This window comes from Artemia sp. Qi Xiang Cuo, chromosome 17 (genome assembly GCF_049724085.1).
Source record: "Artemia sp. Qi Xiang Cuo chromosome 17, ASM4972408v1, whole genome shotgun sequence".
In the NCBI taxonomy this organism is placed as follows: domain Eukaryota; kingdom Metazoa; phylum Arthropoda; class Branchiopoda; order Anostraca; family Artemiidae; genus Artemia; species Artemia sp. Qi Xiang Cuo.
In genome coordinates this window covers 48,766,632-48,790,314 of record NC_142810.1, presented here as the reverse complement: position 1 = coordinate 48,790,314, position 23,683 = coordinate 48,766,632, and the positions used below count along the sequence as shown (strand labels likewise).

The 23,683-nt window shown below is 38.3% G+C and overlaps 1 protein-coding gene across 1 annotated transcript in view; it reads left to right on the top strand.

Moving 5' to 3' along the window:
• LOC148942293 (uncharacterized) overlaps window positions 1-23,683 on the top strand; it is a 62,121-nt gene that overhangs the window by 11,178 nt on the left and 27,260 nt on the right. Inside the window, exon 2 of the mRNA XM_089103368.1 lies at window positions 7,665-7,936. Coding sequence (XP_088959494.1) covers window positions 7,665-7,936 — 272 coding nt within the window. The remainder of the gene's footprint in view (window positions 1-7,664; window positions 7,937-23,683) is intronic.

The window sequence follows — 23,683 nt, the reverse complement described above, 5'->3', positions numbered from 1 at the left end:
ACATTATACATTTAATCTTGACTCTGCTTAGTCTTTCATAAGTTCTATGATCGAAATATGAAAATTCTTCATTTCGAGAGAGTGGAATATATAATTGGAGCCGTCGACATGCACAATATTGACTCTACTGACAATTGCAACTAAAATATGGTACGGGCGTTAGTTCCACAAGATCCTATAAAACTGTAGTTCCATTATAAAACTGTTACAATACCTACAATCTTGGCCTGCATGGAAAAGACCTAACACTTCCTAATGAGCATCAAAGCTATAGTCCCAAGGAATAAAAAAACAATAAAATTGAAGTTGAAGCTGGATTTTTTTTCCTTCAATTTTGATAACTGGTGGATCATTTGGATGAATCCCTCGGACGGGAAATTTCTCCCTCCTCCTGTATACATGTATAAGGGATTTTGCCCCTAAGCATCAGGTCTGGATACTGTGAAGCGGATCAATGATAGAGAAGAGTTTCCAATCAGAGTTGCCAGATGGGGCGCATTTGCGCCATTTGAGTTCTTTTTGAGGCGGTTGCACATTGAGTTTCTTAAATCGGTGCATTGCACCAATTTTTTGGAGAGGATTATCGTTCATTTGGCGCATTGTCACTACATAAATGACACTTTTGGCGCACTGTCACGTTTATAATGGCGCAACATTAAACCAGACTTCGGGCAACACTGTTTCCGACCGCATACGTCAAAGTTGTGTATACGTTACCGTGAATGTCCTTTACTTAACTTTACCTTTTGCCATCATAGCTTGTATAAGATTGAAAAAGCGGACTCGCAGAGCTAATTGAATCTAAGCAAAGAAAAAGGAATTTCGGACATTCACCTGTGACTGTCGATATTAATTAGATTTCGGACATTCACGGTAACCTATATTTCATGCCGGCACTGTTATCGTGGCTTTAAAATAGCAGGCTCAAAATGAAGTTTTCAGAACTGTTAAAGATTTTACTTGTTTTTGCACAGAATATATTTTGAGAGAAATATACGTTAGAAAATAATAACTCTTTCGAGAAAAATAATTATAATTTATTGTTTCAAAAATAATATATGCCTCAGATGCATTAATGTCTGTTTTAAAAGCAATATTTAAATTTTGGACGATGACGTATGAACCACGACGTATATGGACTGCATATGCGTTTAGAGGTGAATATGCCGCCACTTGGAAAAATGGCCTCTCGTATTTGGAGGTTATATAAAACGCTTCTCGATACTTGTAACCCAATCCATAGCCTCGGACTTTTATTCGATAGTAACTTGGCCTTATTCGGCTCAAAATTGTTATTTTGCATCATAAATAATAGGAAGTGGTATGATCTCTTTTTTGAAGTTTCGTTCGAAAGAAACTTTCCCTTGTATTCTTAAACCACTGTTTCGATACGATCACCTTTGGTGAAAATAAGACGTCTATGACCATCATTCTTCGAAAAAGAATAAATTTCCTTATTTTTGGATGTAGAAGATGGAATATAAAGTGGGTATGATTCTCATCAAGACATCCCCCACCCTCTCTTACTTAGGAGCACTTTACCCCTTTTCTAAAATATGAAAAAAAGCTATATACTTATACCTAACGATACATTGCTTTAATCTTAATGAATTCTACATATCTGAAACAAAAAAAAAGTAAATAAATGTTTCGGTTGATATACATCTGGGTGTATCCCATTTGAGCGCTTTCCCATTTGAGCGCCATGGCACGCAAATGGGAATTTCCTATTTGCGCGCCGTATTTTAATTAGTTCAGTTGTGTCCCATTTGAGCGCCAGATAATATTTTGCGTTTCCTCTTCATGTTGAAAATCGCTCTTCTCTTATCCAAGTCCGAAATTGAACTGAACTGAGCTAACAATCTTGCACCCTCTTATAACATTTACTTCGAGCGCCCATTAATCCTAATTTACGATGCAAGGTCAGGTGACCTAATTGCGTAAGCGATTGCACAACCGTTTACCCACAAAATGCAATAGGATTTAGTGTGGGAGCATATTTTTTTACCCTCTTATAACAAGTATTTAATGATGCCAGGAACAATATTTCTGGTTAGTATTAATAAGTCAGTTTGACAATGAAGAGCTCCAAGAATAAACAACTGCTAGAACACGACGGTTTCGTCTACAGATTCGATAAGCCGATTTCTGGAGGAAGAAAGAAGAGCTGGAGATGCATGAAGAAGGGATGTCTCGGGCGGTTACACACTGATTCCAGCGACGGCTCACCAGTTTCAGTTGGTACGCACGACCACAGCGCTGATCCTCTGCAGACCCAGCAGTACAAATTCCGGTCAGACCTTCGAAGCGAGTCAGCCCGTACTACTCGTCCGATTCCCGCTATCTACGACGGCCAGGTCGCAAGTGCTGCTGCCAGTGGGCTGAGTGCTTTGCCTCAGTTACCCTATAAGCACGTGAAGTCATCCATGTACAGATCACGAAACAAGCTGATACCACCACTGCCCGCTGATACTATATCCGTACCGACGCCCTTGCCCCAGGCTTTCAGTGAGACGTCTGCAAACCAGAGATTCCTCCTCTTTCAGCTTCAAAATAACGCTGCGATTTGCTTTGCAACCGACGAGTCGTTAAGTCTGCTTGAACGAAGCCCGGAATGGTATATGGACGGCACCTTCGACTCAGCTCCTTCCCCATTCGGCCAGTTGTTCACCGTTCACGTTTTCTTCGGCGACAAGCAACTTCCCGCTGTCTTCGTGCTCATGGAGAGCAAGTCTGCGCAGCTTTACAACGACGTCTTCAGCGAGCTGATCCTACAGGCTGCGATGAAAGGAGTGACACTTCGCCCGACGACCGTCGTCTCTGATTTTGAGACCGGTCTGCTGACATCCGTGAAGCAAGTTTTTCCGGCCGCCAAGCACCGTGGGTGTTACTTCCACTTTTGCCAAGCAGTAATCAGAAACTTGGGGCGTCACTCAGTCCGTGAGCTGTACATGACCGATGCAGACTTCAACCTCTACGTTCGAAAGCTTCTGGCTCTGGCGTTCCTACCTCCAGCGATCGTCAGAATCAATTCTGGTCCAATCATTTCTCACATCGTTCGTACCTGGCCTTCGGCTCGTCCGTTTGTCACTTACTTCAGCCGTCAGTGGTTCGACCAATGTCCTCCTCATTTCTGGTCAGTCTACGGCATCCAGCGAAGGATGGATGCCTTTTTAGCTGATAAATTCGACGTAGATAATTTTGGAGACCGCACTGCCTTTCCATGACGATAAGTAAAAGTTCAAATAGGGATAAAATCCTTTTTGATAGACAGTGTATAGAAAATTCACAAGAAAATACCAGATATTTCGTTCACATATGCAGTGACCGTCATCAAACAGTTCGTGGTAACGAACTGTAAGTAAGGAGCGACCCGGCTCAATGGTAACCTAAACTCTAGAAAACGGGTTTTTGATACCAATAGATATATCAAAGGAATCAGATTTCAATGCTGATTTCAAATATATAACTTTCATCAAGTTTAATCCTACCTATCAAAAGTTACGCGCCTGAGAAAATTTGGCTGATTTTCCAAAAAAGGGAGAAAGACCCCCTAGAAGTTATAGAACCTTAATAAAAATCACACCATCGTATTCAGCGTATCAGAGAACCCTAATGTAGAGGTTTCAAGCTTCTATCTACAAAAATGTGGAATTTTCCATTTTTAGCCAGAAGAAAGATCACGGATGAGGGTTTATTTGTTTGTTTTTTGTTTTTTGTTTCCCAGGGGGGATCGTATCGACCCAGTGGTCCTAAAATATCGGGGGAGGGCTCATTGGAACGGAAATTAAAAGTTCTAGTGCCCTTTTTAAGTGACCAAAAAAAATGGAGGGCAACTAGGCCCCCTCCCACGCTCATTTTTTCCCCAAAGTTCCCGATCAAAATTTTGAGATAGCCATTTTGTTCAGCATGGTCGAAAATATGATAAAAATGTCTTTTAGGATGACTTGATCCCCCAAAGTCCCCAGGGGGCGGGCTGAAAGTTATGAACTTTACTCAATGTTAACATATAGTATTGGTTATTGGGACGTATACAGACTTTTTCAGAGGCGATTTTTTCGGGTAGGTGGGGGACGGCGCGGGTCGGGGGCAATATGGAAGGATCTTTCCATGAAGGAAGTTTTCATGGGGGAAGGGAAATTGCCATGAAGGGGGCGCCGGACTTGCCAGCATTATTTATTGGTTATTGGGAAGTATACAACCATTTTCAGGAAGGATTTTTTCTGGAGGGGGAGGGCTAGAGGAGGGGGTTACTCTGGAGAATATTTCTGTGGAGGATGTTTCTTTGGGGTAAGGGACATTTCTATGAAGGGGGCGCCGGATTTCCAAGCATTATTTAAGAAACGATCAGAAATTAAATAAAAAAAAACACCAAGTTTTTTCAACTGAAATGTAAGAAGGAATATTAGAACTTAAAACGAACAGAATTTATAACGTATGTGAGGGGGTTCTCCCCCAAGTCAATACCTCGGTCTTTACGCTACAGTTTTTTTTTGTGATTTAAAAAGAGATCTATATTCTAATTAAAAGGCGTTTGTTATTCTGGGTTTTGTTAATAAAAATGTTTTTTAACTTTTAACTTAAAGAGGGTGTTATTGACTACGGGTATAACCCCTTCATATAAGTAATAACATATACGTAATAAAAAAAAACAATAAAAAAACAAGCGATACGGCTCAATAGTAATCGAAACTTTTAAAAACGAAATTTTGATGTCAATAAATGTATCAAAAGAATGTGTTTATAATGCTGATCCTAAATATATAAATCTTATTAAGTTTAGTATTACTCATCAAAGGCTACGAGCCTGAGAAAATTTACTCGATTTTTTAAAGAGGGGGAAACATCCCCTACAAGTGAAAGAATTTTAATGAAAATCACACCGTCAGATTCAGCGTATCAGAAAACCCTATTACATAGGTTTCAAGCTCATATCTGCAAAAATCTGCAACTTTGTATTTTTTGCCAGAAGAAAAATACAAGAATATAGAAGCTAGCTACGTAAGTTAATTTGTAAAGACGTCCATTTAGCAAAAGAAAAGTAAAATTTTAATGCAAATAAAAGCTGCATTAACTAAAAAACGATCAGAAATTAAATAAAAAAAAAAAACTTTTTTAAAATGAAAGTAAGGAGCGACATTAAAAATAAGATCGAACAGAAATTATTCCTTATATGAAAGGAGCCGTCCCCACCTCAACGCCACGCGCTTTACGCTAAATTTTTACTCTGTCTCACAACTTTATTTTTTAAAAAAATAAAAAACTTTATCGTAAAGAGCGAGGCGTTGTGGAGGGGACAGCCCCTTTCATATACGGAATAATTTCTGTTCGTTTTAAGTTTTAATGTCGCTCCTTACTTTCAGTTTAAAAAACTTGTTTTTTTTTATTTGATCAGTAGTAAAACTGATGATGGTCACTGTAAATGCGACCGAGATATCTGGTATTTTTTGTGAATTTCTATCACTGTTTGTGAAATACTGTTTATTAAAAGGATCTTATCCCTATTTGAACTTTTATTTATCATTGCTGATAACATCCTATATTAGAGTTTCAGTTTCTACTGATTAGGGTAATTCTTAACGCACCGTTTATTACCAGGAATGATTTAATTAAATTGCATGATTTTTAAACGTAGTTTGATGGTATGTTAAGGTATATATTACCGCATAGTTAAATATCCAGTGTAGTATTGATTTTATCTACATATTATCAGTGTCTAGCTAGGAGCTTTATGTTTGTATACTTCTTGCTTAAACAGTAAACCAGAATATCAAATGTTCCTCTGCTTTAGCGGTGAATCAATAACGCTTTTAGAATCCGATGATCATTTTTCACATACTTAATTCCAATCAGTCAAAATCTGTACCATATTTTTCATCTTTTTCTAAGCCCAAGCCTTTTTCGATCGAAAAAAGTATATGTTTTATCTCTATTTGGAATTGTAATCAAAAACTAATGGCATGAATATATATTACATTTTTGTGTCTGGTTTCCGCCATTAAATCAAACATGTCAGTTAACAACCCAATTTGGGACGTCGCCGGGTCTCGAAATAGGGTGATAAAAATCTCCGGAATAAAGTTAGCCTAATAATTGAATAAATTCAGACAGTCGAAATTGGTCTCTTTTTTTAAATCTGTACCTTTTTTTATGGAGAAAATTGTATGTTTTACCTCTATTTGGAAGTTCCGTATGCACAAATTAATGTTGGAAACAACATACTACGCTTTTTTTCTTAATTTCACTATTAAAACAAGCATGTCAGTTAGCAGCCTAATTTGGGATACGGCCGTATATCGAAATAGGGTGGGATAAATCTGAGAAACAATTTTTGCGGCACTTTAATTATTCGATGAATAAAGTGTGAAAAGGTGTGACAATTTTTGTCTCTCGGGCTTTTGGGTAGATTTTTGGATTATACAGAAGATTGTGCAAGGGTTGGACCTTTGAAGTTATTTTATCATCTGAATTTCGTTATCATGCATGGAGTTCTCACGGCCAAAGGATCACTCATTTTTTTCAGTTTTTGCTTTTAACAAGCTTTCATTAGAAGCCGTGTTCTTTTACTTTTTTTAATTAAACTAATGTCGTGATTATATATTACATTTTTATGTCTGATTTCCATCATTAAATCAAACATGTCGGTTAACAACCCAATCTGGGACGTTGCCGAGTGTCGAGATAGTGTGATAGAAATCGCAGGAATAAGTTTAGTCTAATAATTGAATAAATTCAGTCAGTCAAAATTAGCCTCTTTTTTTAATTTGTACTTTTTTCGATTAAGAAAATTATATGTTTTACCTTTATTTGGATGTTCCGTATGCACAAATTAATGTCAGAGATTACATACTATACTTTTTTTTCTCGTTTTACAATTAAATCAAGCTTATCAGTTAGCAGCCTAATTAAAGATGCGGCTTTATATCGAAATAGAGTGAGATAAATCTGAGAAATAATTTTTGCGGCACTCTAATTATTCGATAAATGAAGTGTGAAAAGGTTTGAAAATTTTTGTCTCTTGGGCTTTTGGTCAGATTTTTGGATTATACAGAGGATTGTGTAAGGGTTTGACCTTTGAAGTTGTTTTATAATCTGAATTTAGTTATTATGTATGGAGTTCTCACAGCCAAAGGATCATCCATCTTTTTTCTTTTTTGTTTTTAACAAGCTTCCATTAGAATTCGTATTCTTTTACTTTTTTTTATTCTTTATCCATGGGTATGACTACATAATCGGGAGTCAATTTGTAATCAGTAACATTTCATCTTATTCCGTAAAAGAATCTCGGTTACATTATACTGCCATCTACCTTAACACAAATTTTGCATAAGTTTGCCCATCTTAACGTATGAGGCAATTTGCCAGGAATGGGTCCAGTGCTAGACACTGGTTTATTTGGATTCGTTTCCTATCCCTTCACCTTCATCAAGGCTTGCAAAATACTTATTGTTAAGTTTATATCATGGCAAATAATAAGAAGATAATTTTTTTTGAATAGATATCAAATTCTTGTGCTTTAAACTTATAGTTTTTTTGTCATAATGTATAATCGCGAGAGCTATGTAACCAGAAATGGTGGTGAAGTGGATGCTAATTTGTAGGGTGGCACTGAACTTATTATTGGCTCTGTTTGTTGTAAAAATATAGCCTCTGTTATTTCTTAGGTTCAGAAGGAGCTTTCAAGAAGCCAAAAATTGAATCCGGTATTTCGAATTCTATAAATACAAGTTGCAACACAACCGGTAATAGTTTACACCATGGACATAATCCCAGCAGTGCAGCATGTCCAACACCAGCTCGAAGAAGACACCGACCCAGATTCACTCAAGAACAGCGCCAGGAGCTGGAATCAGCTTTCACGAAATCCCATTATCCAGATATTTACTGTTTAGAAGAATTGGCCCTTGTGACAAAGCTTAATGAAGCCAGGATTCAGGTAAGGGTAAAACTGAATTTTGTTATTTTTTAACCAATTCACAACAATAACATTATGATAAACACGAGAAAACAGAGAGTGTCTAATACTGTAAAAAATAAAAGATTTGTTTTGAAGACCTTGTTGTCAGTAAGATTAAACCCATGACGTCCAGATTAGCTAGTACTGTATCTTAAAAAACCATGCCCCGAGACAAGAAAAATGTGTGGCACTTGCGTGCCAAACAAGTGGCACATTTTTGTATATTTTGTTTTTTAATCAACAAAAAATGTTTAAAAGTAAGATATTTGCTTGCTTTTGGATCAAAACAGGTTAATTTAAATAAACTTAGACCTTTAATGGAAATCCAAATTTCAATTATTAAAAGTTAAGCTCGTTATGAATGTTTCTAATTTCTTGCTACTCTCCCCATGGCATAAGCAGTTTTAATTCTAATGAGTTCCCCGCACTTTTTGCTCTTTTGCTTACTAATTTGAATTTTGAAGTTAGCTGGTTAATTCAGGGATAAGCAAAGAGAAATGGAGATTGGTGGTATCTTTTTCTTCTCTATTTTTTGAAGCTTAAGGGCTTTGGGCACTCTATCATTGCCTGGTGCTAACTTTGGTTACTCACTTTCTTTTTTCTGTTGTCGATTTTTAGTCTCTTTATTTATTGTTTTTCATGTTTTACGTAAATTGACCCCATTAGGGCTTTCAAAGTTTTTTTTTTCGCTGTAAGACTCTTCCGTCTTTTGTAAATAGTTGCCCCAAAACTACGTTTATTTCTTATCTCATTCAATCGACCTTGATTGCAAGAATGGGCTATAAGTGTTTTTCTTGCTTGTGTGGTTAAAAACGGCTCCGAGCTATCTTCTCACAATACAGTTGAGAATAGGTCCTATAATTAAATTTAAGGGTTCCTTCTATTCCGAAGAGAGAAAATATTCTGAATCCTCTGATTAGAGGCAAAAGAGAAGGAGAGGTATAAATATCCCCATCCTCCTCACGATCAACTAAATTGGCTTAGGGGTTTCAAATAAAAGGAGAAATCATGATGGAGGTGTAAGATAAAAGAGAAAGCATAAATTATTCTTTTGTGCTCGTTCCTTTATCATACATACTAGCTGCTATTTACATAGAGAAACTAGAGCTAAAATCTAAGCAGTGTTGTCTACTTATACGCAATAGTCAAGGAAATTATACACAAGGAAATTGATAAATGGCGGCATAGTGGGAACATATTAAGCCTTCTCTGAACAGATTTGTTTATCAACAATTGTTGATCAACAATAATTTTTGCGAGAATACAAAGCGTTATAATTGTTAGAAAGAAATGACACTATTTCAAAATCAATTGAAAATCTTTTTGCTATTTTCAATTAAATTCACGTTATCAAATTATGAATTTTTCCATAGAACACAACAAAATTTTTTCACTGCCATTTGCAGGAAAAAGAGAAAGGTAACTCAAAAGAAAGTAAACAACGGTTTCAATTGTGGGTCATTTTCATTCACACTGCTGATCAACAGAACCTTTGATGTTCGCTAAAACACGACATATTACAAATTTATATAACGAGAGGATTTTGGGTTTTCACAACCCGCATTTCGGTTTTTTCTTTTATTAATTTATCAAACTTTTTCAACAAGACAAGTTTTTCAAGGAAAAGTAAAGAGCCAAGAATGGCTCTTCATTAAGCCAAGAATGAGCAAAAATAAAGTAAAATAATCTTCCAAACATGAAACTACCACAAATCACTATCATAGGAAGCGCAATCGCGCTGCCTAAGTTAAGAACGGTGTTGGCACAATGTATTTTTTTTCCATACCGGGGCACTTCGTATCGAAGAAACTGTCGTAGAAACTTCAAAAAGGGCTCATTCGATTGGAAATTGGAGTGGCTTGTACCCTTTTTAATAGTCAAAAGTGATTGGAAGGCAACTAACACCCCTTCCACACCCACCATTTCCCAAAACACATCCAATCAAAATTTGGAGATAGCCATTTTGTTCAGCGTAGTTGATTTCCGAATAGAAAATATGTTTTTGAGGAGGACACTCCCCCACAACCCTCAGGGAAAGCGTTTTAAGTTATATCCTGGTGGCATATAATGATTTTATGGAAAGCGTTGTCGTAGAAACTTAAAAAAGGCTCGTTAGACTGGAAATTCAAAGGGCTAGTACCCTTTGTAATAGTCGAAAGTGCTTGGAGAACAACTAACCCCCCTCTCACACCCATCATTTCCCCAAACACATCCAATCAAAATTTTAAGACAACTATTTTGTTCAGCGTAGTTGAGAGTTCTAGAAATTAGGTCTTTGAGGATGACAACCCCCCACAGTCCTCAGGGCAAGGGTTGTAAGTTATGCCCTGGGGGCATATAAGGTTTTTATAGAACGCTTTGTCGTAGAAACTTGACTAAGGGCTCATTCAATTGGAAATTGCAATGGCTTGTACCCTTTTTAATAGTCGAAAGTGATTGGAAAGCAACTAACATCTCTTCCACGCCCACCATTTCCCGAAACACATCCAATCAAAAGTTTAAGATAGCCATTTTGTTCTACGTAGTTTAAAGTTCAGGGAATTATAACATTGAGCAGGACAGTCTTCAGGGCAAGAGTTACAAGTAATGCCCTGGGGGCATATAAGGTTTTTATTGAAATCTTTGTCGTAGAAACTTGAAAAAGTGCTCATTCGATTGGAAATTCAAAGCGCTAGTGCCCTGTTTAATAGTCAAAAGTGATTTGAGGGCAATTAACCCCCTTCTCACGCCCAACTTTTCCCTAAACACATACAATCAACAATTTTAGATAGCCATTTTATTCAACGTAGTTGAACGTTTTGGAACTTAGGTCTTTAAGGATGACAGCCCCTCCCCCCACACTCCTCAGGGCAATAGTTGTAAGCTATGCCCTGGGGGCATATAAGTTTTTTTTAGAAGGCGATGTTGCAGAAACTTCAAAAAGGGCTCATTCAATTGGAAAGTAAAAGGGCTAGTGCCCTTTTTAATAGTCGAAAGTGATTGAAGGGCAAAGAACCCCCCTCTCATGCCCAACTTTTCCCTAAACACATACAATCAAAATTTTAGATAGCCATTTTATTCAACGTAGTTGAACGTTTTGGAACTGAGGTCTTTAAGGATGACAGCCCCTCCCCCCAAACCCCTCAGGGCAATGGTTGTAAGCTATGCCCTGGGGGCAAATAAGGTTTTTTTAGAAGGCGATGTTGCAGAAACTTCAAAAAGGGCTCATTCAATTGGAAAGTAAAAGGGCTAGTGCCCTTTTTAATAGTCGAAAGTGATTGAAGGGCAAAGAACCCCCCTCTCATGCCCACTATTTTCCCAAACACATCCAATCAAAATTTTGAGATATAAATTTTATTCAACGTAGTTGAAAGTTCTGGAAATTAAGTCTTTTAGGGTGATAACACCCTCAGAGCCCGACGCTGATTTGTGGTAGTTTCACGCTTGGTAGATTATTTTATTTTATTTTTGCTCATTTTTTGTTTAATGGAGTCCTTTACTTTTCTTTGGAAAACTTATTTTGTAGAATTTTTTTTTTTTTAATTAATCAATAAATAAATGAAACTCAAAACGAACAGAAATCACAGTAAATAGCCGAGTCAAACTCAAAATGAGCAACAATTGACATGAGTAGGGCTGATAACTCCCATGCCTTCTCAAGACCAGAACATAATTTGCGCTTTATTGAAAAAAACAAAATTAAAAAAAAATGACCATGGATTGTCAGTTTAATTGACATATACTGACAATTCTTCCTTAAAGTTTTGATAATCTTTTATTTATGAAAGTAACAAAGGTGAAAACATTTTAAACGTATTTTGTTTTCAGTAAAATGCAAGTTGTGTTCTGGTCTTGAGAAGGCATAAGGGTTATTAGCCCTACTACTACTACTAACTACTACTAACAACTCATCGCATCACCAAGCCGCCTGAGGCCAACACAGCTACGCACGCTCCTCCTCCACCCCAATCGATTCAAAGCCTCCCTTTTTACACCCGCCCACGAAGTTCCCATTTCCTTTAAATCTTTCTTTATGACGTCCTCCCACCCCAGACGGGGACGACCTGCTTTCCGTTTAGCCCTAGATGGTTGGCCGAAAAAAACAATCTTCGGTAATCTGTCATCTTTCATCCGCACAACATGCCCTAACCACCTCAACCTTTCTTTCATTATAGACCTAGAAAGCGGTATTGAACCACATTTTTCATATAGCCTATTGTTTGAAATACGGTCAGTTAGCCGGTTACCCAGAACACTCCTTAAGCAATTTCTCTGGAAAACATCTATCAAGTCTTCATCCGCTTTTCGGAGCGTCCATGCTTCAGAGCCATATTTGACCACTGTCATCACTGTAGCTTCTAATATTCTAATCTTGGTTTGCAGACTTATCTTCCTATTCTTCCAGACTTTTTTTTAACTGTGAAAAAACACCCTGAGCCTTGGCTATTCTATTTTTAACATCTTCACTGCTCCCACCATCCTTACTAATAATACTACCAAGGTAAGTGAAGCTTCCCACCTGATCAATCTTCTCATTACCCAACGTCACCTTTTCATCTTCACTTATTCCTAGCCTTAGTGACTTAGTCTTCCTAACATTAATTTTCAAACCAATACTAGCAGCCTGAACTCACAAAACCTCTAAAACTTCATTCATTTTGCTCACACTTTCATCTAGGATACTTAAATCATCAGCATAATCTAAGTCCAGGAAACTTTGTCCTCCTCATTTAATTCCGTAGCGTCCCATTGCCTTCCCTGTGCTCCTTAAAAGTCCATCAAAATAATCCATATCAAGGGGGATAGAACACAACCCTGCTTAACTCCTGATTTAACACAAAACCAGCTGCTAACCTCATTTCCTTAACCGCAGCAGTGTTACTCTCATACACAGCACTAATCACTTTAATGTATTTGTCTGGTATACCATACAGGGATAAAACCTTTACTAAAGTTCCTCTATCAACAGAATCGAATGCTTGCTCATAATCTATAAAACTGAGGACCAAAGGTGTTTCAAAACTTAGGCACTTCTCAATTATTAACCTAAGAGTGAAAATTTGGTCAACACATCCTCTACCTTTTCTAAAACCGCACTGCTCTTCTCTTAAAACTTTGTCTACGGCATCTCTCAGTCTAAAAAGTATCATATTACTAAGCAATTTGCTACCTACAGAGACCAGACTAATGCCTCGATAATTACCACACTCACTTTTATCACCTTTCTTATAAAGTGGCTTAATTAAGGTTTTCCTAAAATCGTTCGGTACTTCCCCCTTTTCAAAAATCATATTCATAATCTTCAATAACTTATTTCTAACCTCAGAGCCAACATATTTAAGAAACTCATTTACCACCCTATCAGCACCTGGAGCCTTATTATTCTTTAGTCCTTTTAGTACTGTTGCTAATTCCTCCTCACAAAACAAATCTTCATTCACATCCAAGGTATCACAAACTTTTTCATTTTCCTCTATATTTTTTCCTGCAACTCTATCTCGGTTAAGCAAGTTCTCAAAATGTTCGGCCCATCTCGCTTTAGCTTTTTCCTTATCGCTAATTGCCACCAAATTCCTATCTTTAACTGGGACAAGTCCGGATTGACTACTACCTCTCAATTTGTTAACGTGCCAGTACAATATTTTACTATTATGCCGTCTAGCTGCATCTTCTAAATCCTCGGCAATTTTATCCATCGCCTCCACTTCACACCTCCTTAGTTCATATTTCAATGCTTTCTCCACTTTCTTTACACTTCTTTTGTTTTCATGCGATCTATCACTCAGATAATTCTTGTACAAGTCCTTTCTCCTTTCTATTAAACATAAAGCTTTTTCCCTAATATTCTTAGCTGCAGTTCTAGCTTTCTTCCCTAATACACCTTCAGCAACTTCACAAATTATTTTTCTAAAATTATTCCAACCATCTTCCACACTATCAAATTTTAAACTCTCAAGTTTAGTATTCAACTGTTCCTGGAAAGTTTCTCTCAAATTTTCATCCTGGAGTCTACTAACATCATAACTTCCCGGGAGGTAATTACCCTTCCGATATTTCAGCTTTAAATTAACCCTTGACACTACTAGATGGTGATCTTTAGTTTTAAAATCAATAACAGCACTCCTATATACCCTAGTATCTTGTATTGATCCTACCAGTCTTCAGTTTACTATAGCATAATCAATAAGGTTTGCTGTCTTACCATCACGTGAATACCATGTTAGCTTATGAGCAATTTTATGACCAAACACCGTATTGGTTATAACTAGATTGTTATACCTACAAAATTGCAAAAGTCTGTATCCGTTACTGTTTTCTTTTCCTACACCAAATTTACCTAAGCTGGGATACCATCTATCCTTATTTCTACCAATCTGGGCGTTAAAATCTCCCAGTAATAACATCATATTTCTACCTGGGACCTTGTCTATTTGCTCCTGTAACTGTAGGTAAAATTCATCTGAGTCACTAGTATCTCCATCAGTCGGTTCTACAGGGGCGTATACTACTATAACTGATACCCTGAACTTTCTAGTCATAAAATGAGCAATTAATATTCTATTATTAATACCTTTCCAGCCTAAACAAGACTTAGCAGCTTCCTCATTTATCATGAGCCCTACTCCCCGTCTATGTACCCCATCCTTCCTGCCTGAGTGAAAAAATTCTATATCACCTAATTTCATGCTTCCTACCCCTGGGATATGAGTTTCTGAAACTCCTAATAAATCCAGTTTGAATAGTCTGAGTTCGTCAGTCAAAATGTCGATACGATAGTCATTTTTTAATGTCGTAACATTCCAAGTTCCAATTTTCATGTTCTTTAAATCATTGAATTTTTTTCGCCTCTGGAAAAGCAATGATCCCGGATACCAGTGCAGGACGGGGATCACATATCTTTTCAAGTCTACACCGAAGGGCTTAAGCCGGCTTAGAGCCGGACAGCAAGAAGTCCCTGGGACCTCCAGTATGAATGGAGGCTTTGTGCAATCCTGGGCCATCTTGGTCACAACATGGTTTTCAGCACTTGGCGATGCTCTTCTATCAACAATAGCCTACACAGAAAATTTAAAGTCTATTACTTCTGACTCATTATATAATCATGCCTACAAATATTATGCTACTACGGGGAGGCAACCCGTAATAGATAAATTAGCTAGGAAGAAGTTTTTCAGCCCAAAGACGCCCATCAAAACATACCAATCCCAGAAGAATTGTCCATTAGTCAGAATCCCGTGCGAATGCTGTGTCGTTTACTAGGCTATAATTTCCTCGAGGGGTGCCACTCCTCAAGTGGGAATAGAGTTGACTGCAAGGTCCTCAGTCTTGCAGGTACCCCGAAAAGGTCGAGGCAGCCCTTTGCAGAGGCCGTTGTCCATAGATCTGTATCTTACGCCCTGCCACTGTTGTCCTCCTATAGAGGATCCTCCCGCGATGGTGTTTTGCATCACCATGCAATTTAAACCATTGCTGGGAGAAGGTTTGCAACTCATGGAACTTGTGGACAAACCAGTGGGCCCTTTTGAGTGTAAATTTGAGGGGCCTTCTTCCTCCTCCGCCTGTATTGATGACCCCGGGCAAGGGTGCCCCAGATTCTATTATGGACCCCCATGGACAAGGTCCCCCCTGGGTCCGTGCCTCCCATGGAGGTACCCTACATATCTGTAGAGCGTTCCCCTATCGCCACCTGGGGACACGCTGAATGGCCTGGGGGAGGCCAGATAAACGGATCACTTTTGTTTTGCAAAGGCCATAACTCAGTGACAAATTTAACCTACTACTTATAAATATGTGTAACTCACTGACCAGGGCATAACTTACAACCCTTGCCCTGAGGGCTGGGGTGGATGTAATCTTCAAAGACATAATTCCCGGTCCTTTCAGTTACGTTGAACAAAATGGCTATCTGAAAATTATGACTGGATATGCTTGTAGAAATGGTGCGCGTAGGAGGGGGGCTAGTTTCCCTCCAATCACTTTCGACTATTAGCAAAGGGCCCTGGCCCTTTCAGTATCCAATCGAATGAGCTGTTTTCGAAGTTTCTACGACAAAAAATGGCCATCCCAAAATTTCTATCAGATGCATTTCGGGAAAATACGAGATGTGGGGGGGGGGTATCTTCCTTCAGATCACTCTGATTCTCTAAAAGGGCAGTAAAACTTCTGATTACTGACCCAATGAGCCCCCTCCGAAGTTTTTATGATCACCCTTTCTGTATATACCTTATATGCCCAAGGGCATAACCTAAAACTCTTACCCTGAGGGCTCTGGGACGGTTGTCATCCTGAAAAACATATTTTCGGACCTATCAATTATGTTTCAGAAAATGGCTATCTCAAAATTTTGATTGGATGTGTTTTGGGAAGTGATGGGCGTGGAAGGAGAGTTAGTTGCCCTCCAATTACTTTCGACTATTTAAAAGGGCACTAGCCCTTTCACTTTCCAATCGAATAAGCTCTTTTCGAAGTTTCTAAGATAATAAATGGCAATCAAAAATTTATATCAGTTGTATTTCGGGAAAATAAGAGGTGTGGGGGGTAACCATCCTCCGATCACTCTAAATCTTAAAAAGCGCACTAGAATATCAGGTACTGTTCTATTATCTGTAACACACGCGCGAAGTTACTAGGTACTTATACGAGACGCTGCATAAAGATAGGCGTTACAAATGGTTTCTCACTCCAGGAACTATATTTAAACTTTAGTTTTTGGGGTTTAGGGGAACTAAAAGGTACCTAGGCTGGGTTAGGTTAGGTTACGTAACATATGTTATGCTTTGACCCCCCCCCCCTTAATGTGCAAATATATAACCCAAATTTGTTTCTGAACTATTATATTTACATCCTATTATGTATGTTTTATTTCATTAGCATTAACCAAACTTCACTTCGCGAGTGTGTTACAGATAATAGAACAGTACTGAGCATCATACAGCCAATCAATTGAGCCCATTCCGGAATTTTTACGATCACCCTTTCTATACATACCTTACATACCCCCAGGGAATAATTTACAACTTTTACCTTGAGGGCTGTGGAGGGGTTTTCATCCTTAAAGACATAATCTCTAGACCTTTCAACTACGTTGAACAACATGGCTAACTCAAAATTTTGATTGGGTGTGTTTGGAGAAATAGTGGGCGTGGGAGGGGGTTTAGTTCCCCTCTAACCCCTTCTGACTATTAAAAAGGGCACTAGCCCTTTCAATTTCCAATCGAAGGGTCTGTTTTCGAAGTTTTTACGACAACAAATGGTCATCTCAAAATTTCTATCGCATGCATTTCGAGGAAATACGGTGTGTGTGTGTGTGGGTGGGGGGGGGGGGTCCACCCTCCGATCACTCTGAATCTCAAGAAGGACACTAAAGATTCTGATTAGCAATTTATTGAGCCCCCCTCCAAAATATATACGATCACCCTTTCTAAATAAACCTTATATGCACCCAGAGCATAAATTACAACCCTAGCCCTGAGCGCTCTGGGGGGGGGGGGGGGTCTTTCATCCTCAAATACATAATTTCCTGACCTTTCAAATATGTTGCACATAATGGCTATCTCAAAATTTCGATTGGATGTGTTTGGGAAAATACTGGGCGTGAGAGGGGGGTTAGTTACCCTCCGATCACTTTTGATTACTAAAAACAGCACTAGCCCCTTCAATTTGCAATCGAATGAGCCCTTTTAAAAGTATCTATGACAACTCCTTCGATACGAAGTGCCCTGGTCTAAAAAAAAATAATTAAAAAAGAATAATAATACAGTGTGCCCACATCACTCTTTACTTAGGCAGCGCTGTCGCGCTGCTTAAGATACTGTTGTTAATAGTTTCTATATTATGCAGCGAAGGTTGGTGAAATTTGGACCATTTGTTCGTTGTAGAATTTGCATTCCTTTGCTCCTAACCAAATAGTATTGCAAAACATTGCTTGCTATATTTCAGGCTTTAGATAAAGATAATCATTGTTTACTTTGGCTCTTACAAATACTTTATTTAAACTCATTAAGTGCATGTTAGTTCTGATAGAGGTCTGAATGTGTCACGAATCTAACTACAGATTGTCTACTGGCCCAAATACAATGAAACACGCTAAGCTATATTTACTTTACTTACTTATGTCTCCTGCCGGGCGCTGCTCGGCGTAGAGAGTGACGTCTGCCTCCTCCATCCACTTCGGTCCATGGCAAGCGTTTGCACATCGCTCAACCTGATATTCGCCATCGCCAGGAACTCGGACAGGCTGTCAGACCATCGTTTCTTTGGTCGGCCGCGAGGTTGCTTCCAACCGGCTTTGACAGGGTCGAAGTCATGGATCTTTTTCGCAGGTATGTGTGGAGGCATTCGAAGTAGGTGTCCGAACCATCGTAGTGTTCGCTCGGCTGCTTGGGTCGATAACCGAGACTGCTTGGTGAGCTGCAGCAGCTTCTCATTGCTGACAAAGTCGAACCACCGTAGACCTTCGATCCTCCTCAGGCTCTTCGACTGAAAGACAATTGCCTTGAGGGTTTCGGCTAAAGCTTGCCACGTCTCAGCTCCATAAAGCATCACGGAGCCAAAAAGGGCGTTTAGAATCTACAGCATCGTTTTGCGACTGAAGTTTGGGTTTTGCCAAAGGTAATAGTTCAGTCTGCCCATGGCAGAAGACGCTTTGGATATTCTCGCTTGTAGTTCAGAAAGAAGCGAGCCATCTGAAGAAATTATGGAGCCCAGGTAGATGAACCTTTGGACAACTTCGATGCTAGTGGTGCTATCCAGGTTAACTGAAGGATTGGCAGCAGGAGAGGATGGGTCAATGGCCATAATTTTCGTTTTAGTCCAGTTTATCTGCAGTCCTACTTTTGCAGCCTCTTCTCGTAGGATTCGAAGCGCTTCCAGCAACTGCTCCATGGAGTCCGCCAGAATGGCCAAGTCATCGGCAAAATCAGCATCTGCAATGACACGATCTCCAAACTTGAGTCCAAAGCTAAGACATGAAGTAGTCCTTGTCATAACGTAGTGTATGATGACATTGAAGAGCTCTGGGGCAACTGCACATCCTTGGCACACTCCTGTCGTGATTCGGAAGAACGGGCTGCGGTGGCCGTTCACTTGAACACAGCTCTCCGTCCCATGGTGTAGAGCTTTGAAGAGTCTGTAATATTTTTCAGGGAAGCCTGTCGATTCTAGAATCCGCCAAAGAGCTTCTCAGTCCACTGAGTCAAACGCAGTACGGAAGTTGACGAAGGTAAAAAAAAGCTTTTTGTCGGAACTCCGTGGCTTTTTCTATGATTTGTCGGATCGTAAAAATCTCCTCGATGATTGAACGGTCCGACTTGAAACCAGCTTTCTCCGGTCGCCGGATTTTACGAATGATATTTCGACATCGATCTAGCAGGACTATTGAGAAAAGTTTTCCCGGGACAGACAGTAGGGCTATTCCACGGTAGTTCAAGCAGTCCGTTCTAGAACCTTTCCTCTTCCATAAAGGGATAATGACACCCTTCGGCCAATCTTCGGGAATTATCTCGGTTTGCCAGATTGTAGAGAACAGGGTGTGGAGAAACAGGAGCATAACAGGACCTGCATATATTAGCAGCTTCGCACTCAGGCCACAGATACCGGCAGCTTTATTGTTCTTGAGCCTTTTTTGCTGCATTTCCAATTTCTGATGGGCTGAAAGGCTCGTCTGGAGGAGAATCTGTTTCGGATCTTGGACTGCCAGGTTGGCTGGGACTATCAGTAGGAGGCATAGACGGGCAAGTGTTGTTCAGGAGTGAGCAGAAGTGGTCTTTCCACCGCTCGAGACAAGAACCCTCATCAGAGAGAAGTGTCCCATCCCTGGATAGGACGGGTCCCAATGCTGGTGTTTTATTTTCTGTGAGATTGCTAAGCTATACTTGTAATGAAATTGGTACATTATTCAATTCTCCCTTTTTTGGCCGATTCGTGCTAAAGGTAACCAAAAATTTAGAAATGTGATTTTCTATAACAATATACAAGCATATCAAAAGAATCATATTTTTATGGTTACTCTAAATATGTAAAATTTATAAAGTTTAAAGTAAACCACAAAAAAATAAAAAGCCTGAGAAATTTGCCGGATTTTCAAAAAGGTCCAAAACACCCACAAAAGGCCGAGTGATCTTGATGAAAATTAAATCGTCAAATGCAGCTAATAAGTGAACCCTATTGGAGAGGTTTTAAGCCCTTATATAAAAAAATGCAACATTTTGTATTTTTTTCGAAAAGGATTACGTTTATATTTTTCGTTTTCCTTTCTTTTTTTTCCAAGGGTGATTGCAACGAACCAATGGCCATGGAATATAAGGAAAAGACTCGTTCTAAATGAAATTAAAATTTCTAGTGTCCTTTTTAAGAAACAAAAAAAATGTGCCACAGCAAATAGGCGTTTCCTACCATTTTGTAGCAAAATATACCCCCACAGGAAATATCCCCCCGGAAAATACCCCCCGAGCGGAAAAAACTCCTCGCCACGGAAAATACTCCCCCGGAAAATACTCCCGTGGAAAATATCCCCCATAAAATACCCTCCAACGTGGAAAATACCCCCCCCCCAGTGTAAAAAAATATTTTAAAATTAGAGATTTTCATTTGAGTTTTTTTTTTAGTTTCGTTGAAAAGAGCTAAGGAACGGGAAAAAAGGGATTTACACAAAGTATCTTAAAAACCTAGAAAGAAAAACGCGCAAATCCACTTTTGTTGAAAAGACTTCCATATAAACTTCTGCATTTTTGGCAGTAGTGGGCGCCAAGTTAAAAAAAAAAAATGAAGAAGAAAAAAAATAATGTAGGCAAACAATCATCAAAATTAAGCTAAAAACACATGACACCAAAAAGTTTAAGAAGGTTTAGCTTTCCTTTGAAAGGATAGTTGGCTTTGGGAATCAACGCATTCTTATTGCTTAAGTTTTTACGGACGAAAGCGTTGTCAAATTCTACGAGTTGATTTTTCTTATCTTCCAAGTGTAAAACTACAACAAATTACCATTAATAAATAAATGAAACCCAAAACTAACAGAAATTACAATAGATAACCTAGTCAAACTCAAAACGAGCAAAAAGTAAAAGGAGTAGGACTGACAACACCCATGTCTTCTAAAAACCAGAACATAATTTGCGCTTTACTAAAAAAAAAATAATAATAGCCATGTATTGTAAGTTTAATATACGTATTCTGATATTTTTTCCTTATAGTCTTAATACTTCTTTACTTATTAAAGTAAAAAAAAAGTTAAACATTTAAAATGTATTTCCTTTTCAGCAGAGTGCAAATTATGTTCTGGTCTTAAGGAGGTGTGGGGGTTGTCAGCCCTACTCTGTTAATATTTTGCTCGTTTTGAGTTTGAATCGGTTATTTATTTTAATTTCTGTTCGTTTTGGGTTTAATTCATTTATTGATGGTGATTTGTGGTAGTTTTAAGCTTGGAAAATTTTTTGAATTTATTTCTACTCATTTCTGCTTAATAAGGCTCGATACTATCTATTGACAAACTTTTTTTGTCGAAAAGTTTTGTTTTTTTTAATTATTTTTTTTTCATTTTTCATTGACGTAATCATTTCATAGAAAAAATATTTTATATCTTCTTGTTTTTTTCTATTAGACTCCATAGTTTTTTCTTTGAAGATTATCAGGTCAGCATAACTTCGTTTCTTAAAGTTTTGGTTTCAACTGACAAGAGTCACTTTTACTTACCGTCTGACTTTTTACTTAATCATCCTTGAAAACGGGTTCTTTCCAATTATTCATTAGGAGGAGGGGGATTGAAATATAAAAATTAACATTAGGGTCACGATCTGAACAAATTTCGGGGTTGGCTCTTTGAATAAACTTTTTTTTATAGGGATGTCCCCCGTGAACGCTGACAAAGGGACCATGGGGAAATCCCCCCGTCCCATTGAAACATGGATAAATGATAAATTTGCATATAAATAGGATCAAAAGGAATATATTCCTACTTAAATTTGGGTAGAAACAAAGCTCGTGAAAATACCACCCCCGGAAAATACCCCCCCCCCCCGAGGAAACCCCCCCCCCCCCGGGAAATACTCCCTGGAAAATACCCCCGTGAAAAATACCCTCCCCCCTGTGGAAAATACCCCTCCCCTCCACCGTGGAAAATAAGGCTTTTCAAATTTGAGTATTCTATTCGAGTTTTTTTTTTTTTTTTTTTACTTAGGGGGAAATAATTTTGGTACCTGTGCATTATACACCACTCATTCAAGTTTAAGCAGTGTAAAACTCGAGAACACACCGGTTTCTTCGTTGGTTTCTTTCAGCTTAGCGTGAGACAAGACAAAGACAAGTGACAGAATGCATAGGAAATATATAATTTGGGCTACACATTTGCACGTAAGGGGAGGGGGTGAAGCATTTGAATAGTTTTGTCAGAAAACAATTCTTACCTCATAATAGGCAGAATAATTGTACCTAACACATTTTGCATGCAGATCCGCTATATTTTACCCTTCCCTCCCCTAATGTGCAAATATATAGCCCAAATTTGTGTGTAAAGTAACGAAGAAACCGGTTTGTTCTTGAGCTTTACACATCGTAAACTTGAGTGAGTGGCGTATAATACACAAGTACCGAAATTTGTCATGGAGAGAGAACCGGATTTCCCGGTATTATTTGAAAACGAACAGAAATTATTACGTATATGGAAGGAGTTGTCTTTCCGCACAACCTTGCTCTTTACGCTAAAGTTTTGACTTTTTGTCCTAATTCTTTAAAAACGATTCCATAAACACAATGACCGTTTAATCAGAATAATACGCTTTGTTTTAAAATTCTATAAAAAAAACTTTAGCGTAAAGAGTAAGGTCTTGAGGAGGAGGCAACCCCTTTCATATACCTAATAATTTCTGTTCGTTTTAAGGTTTGATGTTGCTCCTTACTTTCAGCTGAAAAACTTGTTTTATTTATTTAATTACTTACAGATAGTATTTTTCAATGGAAAACATACAGAACAAGTTTTTATACAAAAACAAAGAGCCTCATTAAACCAAAAATGAGCATAAATAAAGTCAAATAATCTTCAAAGTAAAAACTATGGAGTCTAATAGAAAAAAAACAAGATGATACAAAATATTTTTCCTATGAAATGATTACGTCAATAAAAATGAACAAAAATTAATTAAAAAATTTCCCAAGGGGGCAGCATACAGAATGTGGGTAAATGTAAATAAATTAAAAAAAAAAAACAGAATGTGTTGGTTGAAGCACAATTACGCAGTAATTATGGATGCATATACAGTGACAATTCTATGACAAATATGGCTTATCAGAAGTTGTTGGGTCTGAGAGAGAGAGAGAGAGTTGAGCTGATTGGGAGGCCAAAATAGGTGATACTCTCAGCTGGCTAAACCATAGAGGGCCCAAGAGTCACACATGGCTTTCAGCTGGCTTTCATGCCAGCTGAAAACGATGAACTCACACTTAACAGTGCTAAAGTTAAGACTAAGGCTTAGGCATTCATCTTGCAGGTTTTTAAAAAATTCAGAAAGTCATTCAGTCATTCAATGAAAAAATCAGAACATTTGCTTTCTTCGAACAAGAATTCTTCTAGCTCGGGGAATCAGCTCCTTAGATTTTGAAAAAGGAATCTTAAAACAGATTTAAATACGAGAACACATGCCGCAAAAACCTTAATCATGTAACAATTTACAGCCCTTTTAGCAGCAAGAAGGAGTATTGCAGTATATACCAAGGTTCCATATTGCGGCCTTTACGTTCCTTCCGGTTTTTCTGTTA